Source organism: Argopecten irradians, chromosome 6, assembly GCF_041381155.1.
Source record: "Argopecten irradians isolate NY chromosome 6, Ai_NY, whole genome shotgun sequence".
Taxonomy (NCBI): domain Eukaryota; kingdom Metazoa; phylum Mollusca; class Bivalvia; order Pectinida; family Pectinidae; genus Argopecten; species Argopecten irradians.
In genome coordinates, this window is record NC_091139.1 from 25,684,909 (window position 1) to 25,702,178 (window position 17,270).

The 17,270-nt window shown below is 34.7% G+C and overlaps 1 protein-coding gene across 2 annotated transcripts in view; it reads right to left on the reverse strand.

Annotated features, from left to right (window-relative positions):
• Positions 1-17,270, reverse strand: part of LOC138325442 (uncharacterized) — a 47,384-nt gene that overhangs the window by 18,894 nt on the left and 11,220 nt on the right. For both annotated transcript variants that reach the window (XM_069271120.1, XM_069271118.1), the window contains exons 5-6: positions 2,639-2,842; positions 1,770-2,012 (exon numbers count right to left, since the gene is read on the reverse strand). In XM_069271120.1, coding sequence (XP_069127221.1) covers positions 1,770-2,012; positions 2,639-2,842 — 447 coding nt within the window. The remainder of the gene's footprint in view (positions 1-1,769; positions 2,013-2,638; positions 2,843-17,270) is intronic.

Consider the following 17,270-nt stretch of genomic DNA (forward strand, 5'->3'; position numbering starts at 1 on the left):
CGGTAGGCATGCTCAGGCTAAACTTACATGATCCCGCGATCATGCAAGATGGACTATCGGAGACCGAATTCCTTTTCTGTTCACAGACAAGTCCAGCTTCTGTCTCGACTTCACAGACAAGTGTGCTTAGGTGTGGAGACTATCAAATGAGCACTTTCACACAGCCAACGTGTCCGAACACGACCGACATGGCGGTGGGTCTGTGATGGTCTGGGGCGGTATAAGTGTCCAAAGTAAAACACATCTCCATTTCTTCCCGAACGGGAATTTCACGGCTCAGAAGTACTGCGATGAAGTCCTAGAAGTCTACATTAGCCCGTATACTGGTTCAATTGGTCCGGAATTCATTCTAATGTATGATAACGCTCACCCACATAGAGCTCGAGTCTCTGACGCCTATCTTCAGAGGAAAACTATCGAGCGCATGGACTCGCCTGCTCTTTTCCCGAATCTAAATCCGATAGAGCACATGTGGGATATGCTACAGGAATCCATTTCTCCCCGTGTAAACAAGCCAAACTCACTGCTCTGCGAGAGAGGAATGGGCATCCAACCAGCAAAACCGCAAATGGGACTTAACTGCGAGCATACCTAGGAGATGTCGCAGTGTTATTGAAGCTAAGGGACGGCACACAAGATACTGAATTGAAAATTACACGAGAAAACTGTTTTTAACGCGAATTTCGTTTTCGCTCCCATTGTCGTGTTTTTGTCGTTTTTGGGAGTGATGAAAGAGTACTCGTGAAAATTCCATAGTTTTTCTGTTGGAACCTGTGTTTAGACATCTTAAAGACACCGTTAAATTATCAATGTGAATAGTGTACATTAAAATAAATTTGATATACATAAATGTACTGCAAAATAAAAGTGATCCTTAGCAAATTTTGAGTAGTATAGAGTAGCTTGTACTCAAGCAAAAAAGCAGCTTACAAAAGGAAAACCTAACTTTGTCAAAGAAACATGATATAATTTGCACATCATGTACCAAATTATTTTAGATATTGATTTAGAACGAATATCATATAAGAATAAACAAACACATTAAAGGTTTATCTTATTTATTGCCACAAACACTGCCAGAGCAGGACCGAAGAACAATACTTCATTGTTTCCATGCGGAATGCTAAACTGTCTTACACTTATGTATCGTTTAAACATGTTAGCAAATAACCAACCATTTTTAAATTAAGCTTATGGTTTAAAATCTGATGTGTTAATCCGATGCATACCAAGAAATAGTTTACATTTGTTCTAACTTTAACTAGGTCTATTTATTTCATTTTGCTCCTTACCATGCATCAGCTTGTAATATGCATGCATATTTTCACTGAGAGCCATAGGGCACCCTACAAACAGTATCAGGGACCACTCACAAATATTGGAATTATATTGAGTTTTCAAAACCACCAATTTACTAACATAAATTTTAAGAGCGATCATAAATACTATTTGAGTTAGAAGAATATACAAATGAAAATAATGTGACCTTAAAAGTATTTAATAAAAGATTATAACAATGAAATATACTTAGGTATATTCTTTATAACCTTTGTAGTATACAGCAACTGTAAGATTGGGTGCGGAAATGTTTTCCTTTTTTCATCTGTTTTAATAACTTATCCCTCTTTTTTTCTTACAGAAATTCATACTTATGATTTACATACATACCTGTATTTTTGTACCATATCTATGCCTTACTTTGTAACACTTCGATTTTGTTTTGAGTATTTGTGAGTTTAAAGATAAAAAGAGAATAACAATGTACTTACCATATACTTGCACCTCACATAGCTCTAGATAAGCATACGTAGAATACCAATCGTGCCTTCTTGGATTGTTCCTGTAGTTGTAAATGGTCACATATTGAGCTGTATAAGGACACTGGTGGGTTATAACCAGTTCTACCTTAGTTAAATTATTACTCGTGTCTTCATAACAGAGGACGCCATTTCTAAAATCTGTGATGTTGGATAAATATAATTGGTAACCAGCAAAGCGAAATCTGAAGTTATCTGAAAAAAAAATATATTTTTACCTTTTCTAATAATAAGAGAGGATTACCGGTTGGTCATATAAGCTGATGACCTAAATTTTCGTGTCTGCATTTATTTTTAAGGTTGGACGTATGCTCTTGAAGTATAAGCAGAATACCTCAAATTCTTATGAAAATTTCACAAATTCAGTGGATAAATTGACATAAGATATAATACGGTTTTTCGATCTTCATAGCATTTAAACTTTTTTTTTATTAATTTGGAAAAAAAATATCACTGAAAATTTTTGAATCATTTTTATGTGTTGTCATTTGATTACCGGTATATCAAATTGTCATTAACTGTAGATCAATGGGAAGATAACCTATTAATTAGGGAGTTATTTCATTGGAGTAATAACTTCTAATCTTTTCAGAAGGAAAAAATGTTTTTTTTTTCTTTTTAAATTAGTTTTTACAGAAACAACTTGAACGAACTACTGAAGTATCCGTTTGTTTAAATAAACAACACAAATAAAAAAAATGACAATAAAACAAACTATGGATATACGCTATTTGCATTGATGATAAGAGATTGCACTGTTTAATTGATCAACATTTATTGAAGAACAATAGGATAACATGTTAGTTTAGAAGTTCACGTACCTCGATAGTATATGGTGATGTAACTAACTGTGGCTCGACTTCCAAGATCAACTTGCCACCAGACTTTATTTTGTGATTCTGCCGTGTGCGAACAGCAACCAGATTCATGTTTTTGCTTAAAACAGCCATCCACTGCTTTGACGGCGGCTGTATGTTTGCTGAAACTATTGCTCTGAACAGCAGACTTTCCGAATGACAGGTTTTCTGCAAAAGTAATTCTGAATGGTTGATGTGAAGTGATACATGCAGTTGATAAGGCATCAACAATAGCATAGTTTAATAAAAATGTGTAATATATTGTAGAGTCCAAAATAGACCTTTCCTGAAATAATGCATGCCTGGCATTCCTAAATCAAATCGAGGCTAAGTGGGCATATGCACCGTAACAACGTATATACAGTAGACACAACATATCTTACAAAACAAACCACATTGTTGTTCATTGTTATGAAAATAGGATCATTTGCTCAGTTTCATCAAAGTGCTTAATGCTAAAATGTAAATGCGTGTTGCTTATCAACATAGGAAGAGTAATCGGATATTTTCCTACCTTGAGGGTAGCACAGAAAAATCTCTTCCCGAGGAATCTCCTCCGAGGGTAGAGCTTTCTCTGTCCTACTCTTTAGGTAGGGAATGATCATGTTACCTCCCCTGTAACTTAAAAAAAGTGTTTAAAACTAAAATAGTCTAAAATGTAGCTTATTTCAAGAACCGAATTTACTAACTCTATCAAATTAAGGCTTTTTATTTTAATTTGTCATTAACTTTGTTAAACCCGTTGCGCTGTGACCAACAAGAATCTAAATCATTTTTAAATACTCACAGAAATATTAGCATACATTGTATCAAAACCATTTAAATACGGTATTTTTACCGGGTAAATATCAACGAAATATGTGAAGGCAGGTGGACTAAATGGTTATTTGCAGATGACGTTTTACATATTCCGGTTTAGTACCCGAATGTGTTCTACGCGTGCAGTCTATCTTGCCCAAGGAGGTAAGGCAAAGAAATCTTACCCCCACCAGAAGTGCGGATATCTCTGTCCGATGGGGTATAAAAAAGTTCATAATGTTGCAGGACAGTGTAGGCTTTTATGTACAATATTACAATATATACTTGTACTATCAGTTATTTATTTGTATACATATGAATTTATTTTCCACACAGTGCAAGAGTTGAAAAATTCATACATGTGCTTTACCTAAATAGAACAAATATCAAATTATCAGATTTGACAAGTGTTTCGATCTTAACCGTAATTTTCTAAGTGAATGTACTGGTTGATATTTCTATGCATAGCCTTTTCCTGCACTTTTTGTGCATTATCATTACGACAATGATTTCAGAGTTGATAGAATCTTATTATCATTTTTATGACGATAATTAGAGTGAATTATTTCTAAAGCTAACATCTTAAATCTATATTTCCTGTGGATATTGAAGAGCTGAAATGGACATCAATAATTATATGATATTATTATTATCATTATATATTTACGGATATGATCACTTGTACGATATAGTTCATATAAGGATTGGAAAGCGTTTGTATTGTGTGTTCGGTGTATTTAGGTTTAAAATGGGTGGTGTATCGATGTCCCATTTATGTGTTTGCTTATGCTTATGGGCAGATTTGTGCACTTATTTGATAGGATTTGTATTTTGTGAACATCAGTGATCTTTAAGAGTGGCCCTATGAACACCGACCCTTAAATTTCGAAAAATTGACCCTATGTTTCAGGAACTTTATTAACATTTCTTTGTCAATGCCCCCTCAAGAATGGCCAAATACTTGAAAATGACCCACACAGTTTTTCAGTTAAAATGGTCCTGCAGCATTCTTAATACACTAAAGTACTTTATGTTTGTTATATAATGAAGAAATGGGAAAAACAATTTTCTAAGTGAATGTACTGGTTGATATTTCTATGCATAGCCTTTTCCTGCACTTTTTGTGCATTATCATTACGACAATGATTTCAGAGTTGATAGAATCTTATTATCATTTTTATGACGATAATTAGAGTGAATTATTTCTAAAGCTAACATCTTAAATCTATATTTCCTGTGGATATTGAAGAGCTGAAATGGACATCAATAATTATATGATATTATTATTATCATTATATATTTACAGATATGATCACTTGTACGATATAGTTCATATAAGGATTGGAAAGCGTTCGTATTGTGTGTTCGGTGTATTTAGGTTTAAATATGTGGTGTATTGATGTCCATTTATGTGTTTGCTTATGCTTGTGGCAGATTTGTGCACTTATTTGTTAGGATTTGTATTTTGTGAACATCAGTGATTCTCTAAGAGTGAATCGCGTCATAGACTAATGGTGATTATTGGAATAAATTCCACGTTTGTTCACGCGTCATAGACTAATGGTGATTATTGGAATAAATTAGGATTGCAATTGTAAAGACGACAGCCAGAGCTAGGTGTAGATTGTGATAACAACTTTATGTGTACCTTAATATGAAAAGTAATAAGAACTAATGGTCTCTCAATTAGTTCAGTTTATCAGATGAAGACAAAAGAGTTACGCCCCCTGTCCTTCTATAGCAGTGGAACTCTCCTGTTGGGAGGTGAATAAAATCCTTTTTAATCTAGTTTACGTACAGGGAAGGTGCACAATATTTGCTCCCATAGATTTGTTTGCCAAAAAAAAAAAAATCGCTTGTTGAAGTTTTGTGGTGCCAGCAGTAATTTAGTGTTCATACGGACATTCTTTGTGTGTCTGTTATACAGAATTGGTTTTTTATTGAAGCGGATGTCGTTCGATTTTGATATATCGTGTGGTCAGCCGTACCGCATGGTGCGGCCATGGCCTTCCTACCATCGAACACGTGTTCGTCCCGGTTCCAGTTGTTAACACCGTTTAAAAAGAAATGTCTTGTTCCTGGCATCGTCGCTAATATTTTGCCGGAATTTTACTGCATTATCCCATACCGGAATTTATTTCGGTATTTTTATTTTATTGTAAAATTAATCTTGCACTTCTAGTTCATAGCAAACGGAGTTAGCATTAGCGGAGACATGAATTAGGTATTGATTTTGAGTATCACTATTTTTATTCGTATCGTGATATATTTTCAGACTGGTAGTCGTCATTATTTTTTAATGTAAGTGGCGATAATTAATTCGTTTAAGTTGTGTTTGGACCTTGGTATTGTCGTTGATGGGAGTTGCTGCCCTTTGATCATGTGTAAGTGTTGTCATCCTCGGTGCCCCGGGCGTTATATATGCTAACGCTGATAGGTAAATGTCCAATGCCGAGTTACCGAGGATGTAGGGGCATGTTTGTATGTCGGATAATGTCGACTTGTGTTCTATATGTCCTTATTTGAGTTTCAGTCGTGCGGGGTAAAGGAAAGCGACCCTCGAGGCTCTCTACCAGCCCCTATGTAAGGAACAAGAATGGTTCCATGTCGTTGAGTGCAGCAGCCAGTCGGAGTGAGAATGGTCCCAGTACTTCGAGTGTTACAGCTCCAGCAGTAGCTAGTGGGGGTAACATTGTAGATGATAAAGACAAGGCAAATCTATTAAATGAATATTTCTGTAGGATTACTAATATTGACGATAGCAAGTGCCTATTTTACAGTTGAAAACTAATAGTGTTTTAAATAATCTACTTGTTACTTCTAATGAAATTTGTGGTGTTTTAATTAATTTAAAGCTTGGAAAAGCTTCAGGTGAAGATGGTATAAGTCACCATAGACTTAAATACACGGCTGATACAGTTTGTAAACCTCTTAAGGTTCTTTCATCTACCTGTATATTTCCAAATATATGGAAAATGGCTAAAGTTATGCCTCTCTTTAAAAAAGGAGATAGACATTCTATATCAAACTATCGTCCCATTTCTCTCCTTTCTACTGTTCACAGTTGGGAAAGTGTTTAAAAGGGTAATGTTTAAGCACGTGCATAATTATTTAATAATAATAATAATTTATTTTACCAGTTTCAAGCCGGATTTATGCCTGGTCATTCAATAGTATACCAATTAATTGAAATATACCATAACATTTGTCTAAATCTAAAAAAAAAAAAAAAAAAAAAAACCATTACCCGGTACTTGTATGATATTCTGTGACATTTCTAAAGCCTTTGACAGAGTCTGCCACAAAGGTCTTATAATTAAATCAAAATCATATGGTATTTCGATCGGGTAACCTATTGTCCTGGTTAGAAAATTACTTAAGAGAAAGACATCAAAACGTATTTATAAACAATTCTTCTGATATTGGTATGATATGAGAAGGTGTCCCTCAAGGCTCAATTCTTGGACCACTTCTTTTCCTTATTTATATAAATGATTTAGCTGATGAACTTCAATCAACAACACGTTTATTCGCTGATGACACTACCCTTATAAAGTCATCATCTTCATGTCGTGAATTAGAAGCAGATTTACATAGGGATTTAGATAAATCAAATCGATGGGCAAAACGTGGCTTGTTTCTTTTAATCCTAATAAAACTGAGGTAATTTTTATATCAAATTTTGATAACATTGACAAATATTTGGACTTAATTTTTGATGGAACATTTTAGATTTTAGTAGTTTTCATAGACATTTTGAGGTCATTTTAATTCAAATGCTAAATGGTCTGATCACATCAATGAAATTTATAAATCAGATATGAAAAAAAAAAAAAAAAAAAAAATAATAAAATGGAAAAAAAATAAAAATAATAATAATATCCTAAGGAAAATCAAATATATGTTAAAGCGTGATGCTCTTTTAAGAATTTATAAGTCTTTTATTTTACCTGTTCTTGAATATGCATGTGAAGTTTGGGACGGATGTTCTCAGGCTAATTATTAGCGGATTACCGTGTTATACTAGAAATGAATCATTATATTTTGAAACAAATTTGGAACCCCTTTCGGACAGAAGAGCTAAAAGAAAACTACAGTTACTTTATAAGATAAATAATAATATGACTCCAAGTTATCTATCAAACTTATTACCTCCTACTAGGCTATCATAATCCTTATACTTTAAGAAATTGTGAAAGTTTCTAAATTCCAATTATCGACTCTACTACAACAAAATCTTTCTTTCCCACTACTTAAAGAAGCTGGAACAACTTAGATGTTAAAGTTAAATCTTTACCTTTAAACTAGCTCTTTCTCAGCCTATATCTATGAGTCTACCATGTTATTTTAATTATGGAGAAAGAAAATTTAATATTATACATACTAAATTAAGTCATCAGTGTAGTTCTCTAAAAGATGACCTTTTCCGTGTAAATTTGGCACCAAATTCACCAAATTCTATTTGTATAAATTGTGGCTACACTTGTGAAAATGCTAACCATTTCTTTTTTTTTTGTATGTTAAAATTATGCTGCTGCCCATACAGAAATGCTCCAAGTTTTAAATGATTTAGATATACAAGTAAATTTAAATTTATTACTTTATGGAAATGAAAACTTGGCTTTGGAAGTAAACTGTCATGTATTTGAACTTGTGCATTCATTTATAAAGTCCAGCAGAAGATTTGGAATTCTACATAATATTATAATACATAGTATATATCTTGTTATTATATACTCTGACAAATATACCCGTAATTATTATTTATACCTATAGTATGTATGTCATATTTCATGTTGATTAAAGAAGGCTTCTTAATTTGAAATAACTGCCTAATCAATTTGTACATTTATGACAATAAGATATGTTTAAAAGTCAAAGGGTAACAGGGAACCGGTCCATGGTCCTTTACCAGCAGATCAGCTGGAGTCTGTTTTGAGCAGGTGTCTGCCAGGGTTGCCCAACAGCTAGTGGAAGCAGTCCATCAGGCAACTGAGCTGGTTTGCACAACTCCCCGACCTGAAGGTACTAGTAATTCAGAATTCATTACAATCTTTGGCATGAAATGTAAGCCATTTTAACCCAATCCTACATCAGGTTCAAAGCGTTTGTGACGATTTGGGTGTTTCAGTATCATGCACTATAAGACAAAAGATAATCATTAGGGAATTTGTTGGCCTTGGGCAGCTTTTGTCAAAACCTGCCCCAATTGTTGAAGATAAACATTTTTCTGTTGTTAACGGGCAGTTGGTAATGTAAGAAAAACAAAAGAGTGTGAAGATAAATGACATTAATATGTGGACGGATGCTTTTACTATTTTCATTTCTGTCTATACATCTGCCCATCCTGAGGATATTTCTGGGTTGTTAAAGTATATGCATACAGTTAGGTTAGGGGCCAGGAGAACTGGGGGACTGACATGGAAATCTTATGACGAACAGTTTCGCCTTAAAAAGGTTCGTCACAATTCATTGCTATGGTATCAGGTGTACCAGGAGTTGTGGCTCCTCTATATGTATGGAAATTCTGGAGTAGTAGGTAATAAGTCTGGTCAAAAACAAACAGATGTCTGTAATTCATGTCAAGACTATATGATAGAGTTGATAGCCGTCTTCCTATCTCATGATTACCAGAGTTGTTAGTTAAGTTAATACAGATATTATCAGTGGTTTGTAGTTGGTATTATTTTCAGCTCGCCTTTTACAATTGTTGAACCACCAGCCCATTTAGTTATACATTGTGGGGTGAATGATGTAGCACAGGTTAATTCATGCGAGTTAAGGCATAGGCTGATATTAAGGATTGTTGACGAATTTTCAGGATATATTCCCTACCAATAGACTGGTGTGGTCAGCCATTTTACCTTGCATTAATTGGCGGGGTGAAGTTAATTTACAGTTAAACTTATTCCATTGAGAATCATTAGCCAGATAGGGTCTTGCAATGGTAGGTGAGGTGGTTGTTACATTGAGACATCCAGAAATAACTGATAAGAACTAAGTTTTGTTTTCGGATGGTGTTCACTTGAGTCGGATAGTAATCTGTTTTTTGTATCGTTTGCAGCATTTGTAACTAGCACAGAAAGAGTTTCTTCTCCTTTTGGCGAATTAGGCACTTGGGCCTGGTTGCTTTAGTTTTAAGCAAATGTAGTTGGTAATTGTTTGGTGCACGTTTCGTTAAGTTGGTGCTTGCAGTCAGGACAATAATAAAAAAGAAAAAAAAAAAATGATAACAAAATTTATTGATTGATTTTGTTTTGCTATGCTGCATTGATTTGTATATTTTGGAGGAAGAGTTTGATATTGCTGGTTTTATTTGTGGTCGCCCTAATACGCCCAAATTTTGGTTGGGTCGGTGTCCTCTTTTATGCGATTTGCATAATTTTTGTGCGTACATTTGTTTGGTTACGCTTCCAGCAGAGCAATTGGCTCATTTTGACATCTGCTCTTCCTCATATTTGTTATTTTGGCACTTATTTGTATGGTGCATCTTGTTATTTTAGCATTTTATATGCCATTTTTGATATGGCTTGGCACTTATTTGTATGGTGCATCTTGTTATTTTAGCATTTTATATGCCATTTTTGATATGGCTTTACGCAGCAAATTTATTTATATTTGGCCATTTTTTCTTGGAATTGTCCTGACTGTAACGCATTTCTGTTGGCGGTGACAACATCTAATGTTGTCATTTGGCGGTGTTTCACTTGGAGCAACAGAAAATGCTGATATAGAATTTGTAAGTCTATTATATACAACAGCTTCTATTTTGTGGAATTTCCTGTTCCCAGTTTCCATTTTAATATTAGCTGTTTTTAATTCTCATGTTGAAGCTTTGGCCAACTTCTGCCATTCCTATTAGGTTAAAAAATATATTCAAATATAGTTTAATATTCCCATTGAATGCTAAGTATCATTATGAAGGTTGTTATTGATTGAATATTGATTGGATATTTTCAATTAAAATTAAGTCTTGGTAAATATCAATTTTTTTGTTTGTCTTCTATTTGATAATAAGAACTAATGGTCTCTCAATTAGTTCAGTTTATCAGATGAAGACAAAAGAGTTACGCCCCCTGTCCTTCTATAGCAGTGGAACTCTCCTGTTGGGAGGTGAATAAAATCCTTTTTAATCTAGTTTACGTACAGGGAAGGTGCACAATATTTGCTCCCATAGATTTGTTTGCCAAAAAACCCACCCTTCCCACCCATTTTTTCTATTGCTAGTGTGCTGATTGATATCTTGCGTTTCTGCTGTCGGTTTTTAATTTGTATGTTTCAGCTCATCACTTCCTGTGTGAAGATCCTTCGTCGAGGCTTCAGCATGATTTCCCAGAGTGCAGTGGAAGTTATTCCAGGGCATCACAGATTGTTTGGGACATATTGCGGTAGCAAGAATTATCTGAACTTTGTCGTGAAATTAATTGTTCGGTGTAAATTCCATTTGGCGGTGTTTCACTTGGAGCAACAGAAAATGCTGATATAGAATTTGTAAGTCTATTATATACAACAGCTTCTATTTTGTGGAATTTCCTGTTCCCAGTTTCCATTTTAATATTAGCTGTTTTTAATTCTCATGTTGAAGCTTTGGCCAACTTCTGCCATTCCTATTAGGTTAAAAATATATTCAAATATATTTACACTTGCTAGGCTTGGTCACTATACGCTAATACTAGCCGATTTTGTTTACCATAACTGCATGGTCTGTGCGTACTGGTAAAAGGGCTACTTTTTTTAAAAAGAAACACATGGCTTTGTTTACATTTTGACGCAACATTACGTGTATATTGTTGTTTTTCATAGAATTTTGGAAAAATGTAAACAATATATACATGTTTTATATTTATATATGATTCAAACAATTTTTAAATTAACAATTGTATAAAGAAACGGAAAAAATATCCCGACCGGGGCGACGTGCTTTCATTTTGGTTAAAAATGATGGGTGTCAAATGTAAACATTACCTCTGTGCCTATGTTCGTCCTACGATCGAGCCTTTGGGGTGGACGGGTGTGAGACACTCTGATAGAGGTCAGTTATAAACATATCCTCTTGTCTTTGTTCTTTGAGTATTTAATCATGTGTATTATAAAACATGCACCGCTAATAATCCACGTGTTGACAGTTCCGCGTCACCACAAATACATTGTATCCATCGAACACAAGTGAATTTGTTTCATCTATCGATGGCGATATGGATCTAAGCGTAGATTATATAATCACATGGCTCCCAAGGATGTAATACCGTCAAGTCAGACGACATCTCAAACACATTGAGCTACTTGAAAATCGGTGTTTTGCCAACTTCGGCAAACTAAAGTGTGTAAGCGTGCGTCAGCTTTGCCTCGCTGCACAATAACGGTCACCGAGTTCACACATGTGGCCGTGTACAAATTCTTTATGTTATTACGCTATATATTAACTTTTAGCAAAATTGAATATATATTTAAAGTTCTGATCTGATTAAATAAAATTATCTCTGAAATTTACTTTGTTTGTCATGTTTATTTTACACTAAAATATTGAACTTTTTTGTCGTAACGGAAGAATAATTCTACCTTACGTGAAGCGTCACCATTCGCTGTTCAAATGAGTAAGCTCCTCCCACTTTTGACCGACTTTTATTGAATAATTACGTCACTATCAAATGACGATTTTATTGCATAAAATATAAATAAAAAGTCGTGTGAGTGTAAATATAGGGATTGGATTTCGTTTTTGTGTTAACCATGCTTGTATGGAGTAATTCCTCTAAGAATATATTCAATATGGCCGCTAACGCGCCCCATAGAATATATTCTTAGAGGAATTGCTCCATACAAGCATGGTTAACATAAAAACGAAATCCAATCCCTATATAGTTTAATATTCCCATTGAATGCTAAGTATCATTATGAAGGTTGTTATTGATTGAATATTGATTGGATATTTTCAATTAAAATTAAGTCTTGGTAAATATCAATTTTGTGTTTGTCTTCTATTTGATAATGGCATAATGCGATCAGAGGGGACAAATATGTTAAATATTAACAGACTGGGACCCAAATACTGACCTAAAAGGGAACGAGGGAGAAGGCAAATCGACGCTCTGAGATTGAAGGTTAGGAATGGTATTTATGTGATTTAATTGTTTGGTTAATGTCCCTTGTTTATAGCCGTATTCAATTAAGGCAATGAGTTTGTCTCAGTACAGAAAATCACTGACATGGATATCGGCATTTTCTTTAAAGGGGAAAGCACTAATTCAACCACTGATGTGATCAGATCGTGCAGAGGGCGCATGTAGGCTTTTTCTGCTCTCCGATGCAATTGAATCTATTGATTTAATAAAAAAGTTTTTGAAATGTGATCAAATTGATTTTATGCACCTTTATCTTTGGGATTATTATGTAAACTCGTTTATGTTTATCATGAAAAGAAAAGGTCAGTGAAATGATTACAACATATTCACTACTATTACTGCGCATGTGTAACTACCAATCCTATGGTCATCTAGCCACGGTTTGGTTCAAGCATGGACACGGGCAACATAGTTATGGGTTGAAAGCAGTATGTGCCCTTCAACATAGATTATCCACCTGAATATGATGTCAGAGTTGTCTCATGGAATTGCCATCTACAAGTACTTACATTCTGTTCTGTTTTGATGGACAAAGAACAGATACAAGGAAATTTGTAGAAAGAAAATCTTCATGGGAGCCATGATTGTATAAAATCCGCGGTTTTTCATTAGAAAATTCGAAAGTACATCAGGTCTATGCACAAATAGGCAGAGAATCTTGATGACGACCTCTTTCGACTGCTTATGAACAGAACACCTTTTAATCGCTAACAACTTGTGTTGCGAGAGGGAAAACATATTATCAAGCAATCTCACCTAGATATATCACACATAACTAAATCATGATGTGAATATGTAAACATAATAAACGGAAAACATGACTAGCAGGTTTTACAGTTGAATCAATGAAGAGGGTCGGTAATTATACGTCAGTCATAGGCTTGCAGTTGGTAACATGAATAATGTAAACTGAACTTCACTGGGAAATGCGATCGAGATGACTCGGCAGACCCTTATCTTCTCGGCTTTTCTAAGCATCACACAAAAATATACTTTGTATTATATTCTCTATATATCAGACGGAAGCCAGCCAGCCTAGTTGTATGTGCTCGGCCAATCTAATTACAATTAGTCTTGTACGATGCTCTACGTTACGCTACAATGCAAGATCTAACGATTCCCCGTTTATTTTAACTTTTCGGGGGGGGGGGAGGGGTGGTAAGATCGCAGATATACAAGGCATGACACCCCTGTAGCATTATTATTCTGCTTTGTTAGCATCCTGTTACCGAGGCAATGTTTCAGCCAATACCAATGAATTTCGGTAGTCGAGATCTTATGTTGTGTATTTATCCTTGTAGGAGTTTCAACCCTCTTCATAAGGTTCCGGTAGGTTTTCTTGAGAAGACGATCTCCGACAACATCTAAGACGTTTTCAAATTCGACGACCAAATTTCTTGAGAAGACGATCTCCGACAACATCTAAGACGTTTTCAAATTCGACGACCAAATAAGTTCATGTTTCTCGGACTGTCTACCCTCGGACTGTCTACTTTCACACAATAATATGAAGTATTATTGAGTTACAATGTGTAGGTTTTATTGAAACACAATTCCAGGCGGCAAGAAGTCTCCCGTCATTTTGTCTTGAAAATATTCTTTGATCAAATTAAAGTTGGTGTTTATTTAATGTTATATGGCTTAATTAACATTTATCAACAGCTGGTAGGTTGTTTAAAGATGGACTATCATGTATCTTTGCGTTAACACATGTTTTGCCATATATGACACATAAAGTCTGAAAGCTTATTTTCACAGTTTCACTGTTGCAAGCAGCTGTCATTTCTCTTCGTTTCTCGTTCTTTATCTTGCTGTCTTAAGCCGTTCGCTGTGCGCCGTCTGTAATGTTTACACATTTTGAACTTCTCAATTTCAACCTGTTAAATACCTACCTGAAATGATCCTGACATGATCTCGACCAAGTTTTGTTCTTTTTCATGTTGATCCTGATATAGTCTGGGTCAAGTTTGGGTTTTTACCAAATACATGATGATCACCATGACACCACATCTAATTAATTTCATATACGACTGCTGCCAAGTTGTCAGATGACCGTTTAGACTATTGGGTCTCTTGCTTTTTTCAGCTGTGTGTTGTGATCTTTCCCTTGACCGACTTTTTGTCTTTTTTGCCTTCTATCAAACCATGCCAACACTGCTCTGTAATAGTGTTTACTCTACTTTCTCAATATTCACAATGCAACGGCAATGCTTCTTTTTGATCATTGCTCAGTATTTTTCATATGAGATTGTGTAATAAAATTTGTCTGCTATCACTTCATGTGTCTTATTTCCCATGTCATTGAACCATACACCAACACATCTACAGTTCTTATTAGTGACTGAGATTACAATCTCGTTTCTGTATCTCTTAGTCTAAATTTATAGCGTTTCTTTCTTTTGAAATTACTTGCTACTTGGCATAGAAGGAGTCGGTTGTTTTAATCCAATTACTTTCTACTTCTTTAAACAGAATGCATTCTTTCAACTGGGACTATTGCGATGGAAAATATCGTTATCTTCTACGCATACATGAATATGATACTAGTCATTTTCTACCATGATACAAATTTATAAGGAGCAGATCTAGCGCAAGGTAGTCATCTGTCAACTTAATCGTGAATTTTGTGCTGGAGCAAAAACACACTCAATCGGTAAATATTACCTATCACATAGAGTAAATATAATTATCTTACAAGATAAAAAACACATAGTGAGTGAATGAATGGGATGGCCAATCAAGTAACAGTTTTTAAAATCTAGAAATAAAATATTGGATATGTGATAACTTATGACTAATTACAACACAACAGAACAGGATTCCCCCTTGCTTGGTCCTAAAAACAGCTTAACCTTTATATCAACATATGGATGTACCATGACCAGAAAAAAACTTCTCAATCCCTCGTGTCAAGCATATAGAGCATGCAAGCTATTTCTATACAGTCTGTTTCAAGATGAAATAATTCAGCAACAGTCATGAAGTTAACTTACGTCATATAGCGAATACTACATATATATTACCCAAACACACTAAACCATAAACACGATCATCATACGTGTACGCATTACATCACAATGCCACATATGTATTACTATAGTTATTTTTAGTATCAGCAACATGTTTGTATTATCAACTATGCATAATAATCATATAAGTATAATTAAGGTGTGAAGCCCAATTGTTACACAGCCTTAGAACGACTAATATTCACATGCAGGTTGTGTCCTTCAACGAAGACCACTCATCTGAATGTGATATCTGAATAGTCTTATGTCTACAAGTACTTACCTTCTGATCTTGTTTGGTGGACAAAGAACATGTACAAGTAAATTTGTAGAAAGGCAATCTTTCTGTTAGCCATGATTGTGTAAAATCTGCGTCGCTGTCACTGGAGAACCCGGAAGTATATCAGGTTTATGATGACATATTTCGAGGCTTGACTGCTTAAGAACAGAAGACTTTTTAATCACTAACATGACTAGCAGGTTTTACAGTTGATGCAATGAAGAGGGTCAGTATTTACGTCAATTAATCATAAGATGTTTGCTGCTGATAACATGTGTGATATATACGTGGCGTTTTTTCAAGATTTTCTCAACATTCTTTTAGCTTTTTCACTGACTGATTCACAGGCATTAAATAAATACCCAATTTTCGACAATATATGCCTTTGCGTTTCTTTTCAGCATAATTCCTAGCATAGTCAATGCTAAATGTTGGGTATGAAGTGGACAGTTTGGTTTTATTAGTTTAACGTCCTATTAACAGCCAGGGTCATTTAAGGACGTGCCAGGTTTGTTGGTGAAGGAAAGCCAGAGTACCCAGAAAAAACCACCGACCAGCGCTCATTACCTGGCAACTGCCTCACATGTGATTCGAACTCGCGACCCAGAGGTGGAGGGATTGTGGTAATATGTCGGGACATCTTTAACCACTTCTACCAAGCCACGAAATCAGTTGTTGACATAAATGTATATTTGTTAGTTTTTTTTTCTTTCTCAAAAGCTATAAACACTTAGAATCATATCCAATATTTAGACACATTTAGTGACATCGCCGTAATGTGTACTTATCTAGAGGAGGTTTTTAGGCCGTTTATGCTTTAATTGTTATGCACAAAGTCATGACTGTTTTGTATATTATTACACTACACAGTCTCTTATGTAGTACTTATAATAGCGTATCCAATGGTGAATCTTTCGAAAGTTGCAGTACTGCTGATAAAAATAGTTTTGTAATTCAAACAAATAATGAACGATCGGTGTCGTTTGTTTACATTTTTTTCATAAATGAGCAAATAAGATTCACGAAGGGATAGTTAACACATTACGTGTATTGCCATATCTGTTGTAATGACTTATTAGTATTCAATTTGGAAACAATGTTTTGTTAACACAAACAAATATTACCATATTTTTATTATTAAAGTTTCTGTACACGATACCAAATTAGGGTTCACGACTTATTTTTGTGTGGCAGATTCATATAGGAAAAACAAAAGTTTCCTATTATCTAACAAGAATATGCATACTGTATGTTGGGATTTCATTAAACCTTATAACTGTTTAAAGAAATAAAAATAGCAAACTTCCTTACATGATTTCGGTTTGATTTAACAATATGCAAATGATTAAATTTTAATTTTCGTACATTGTGCTACATCTGTCTTGTTG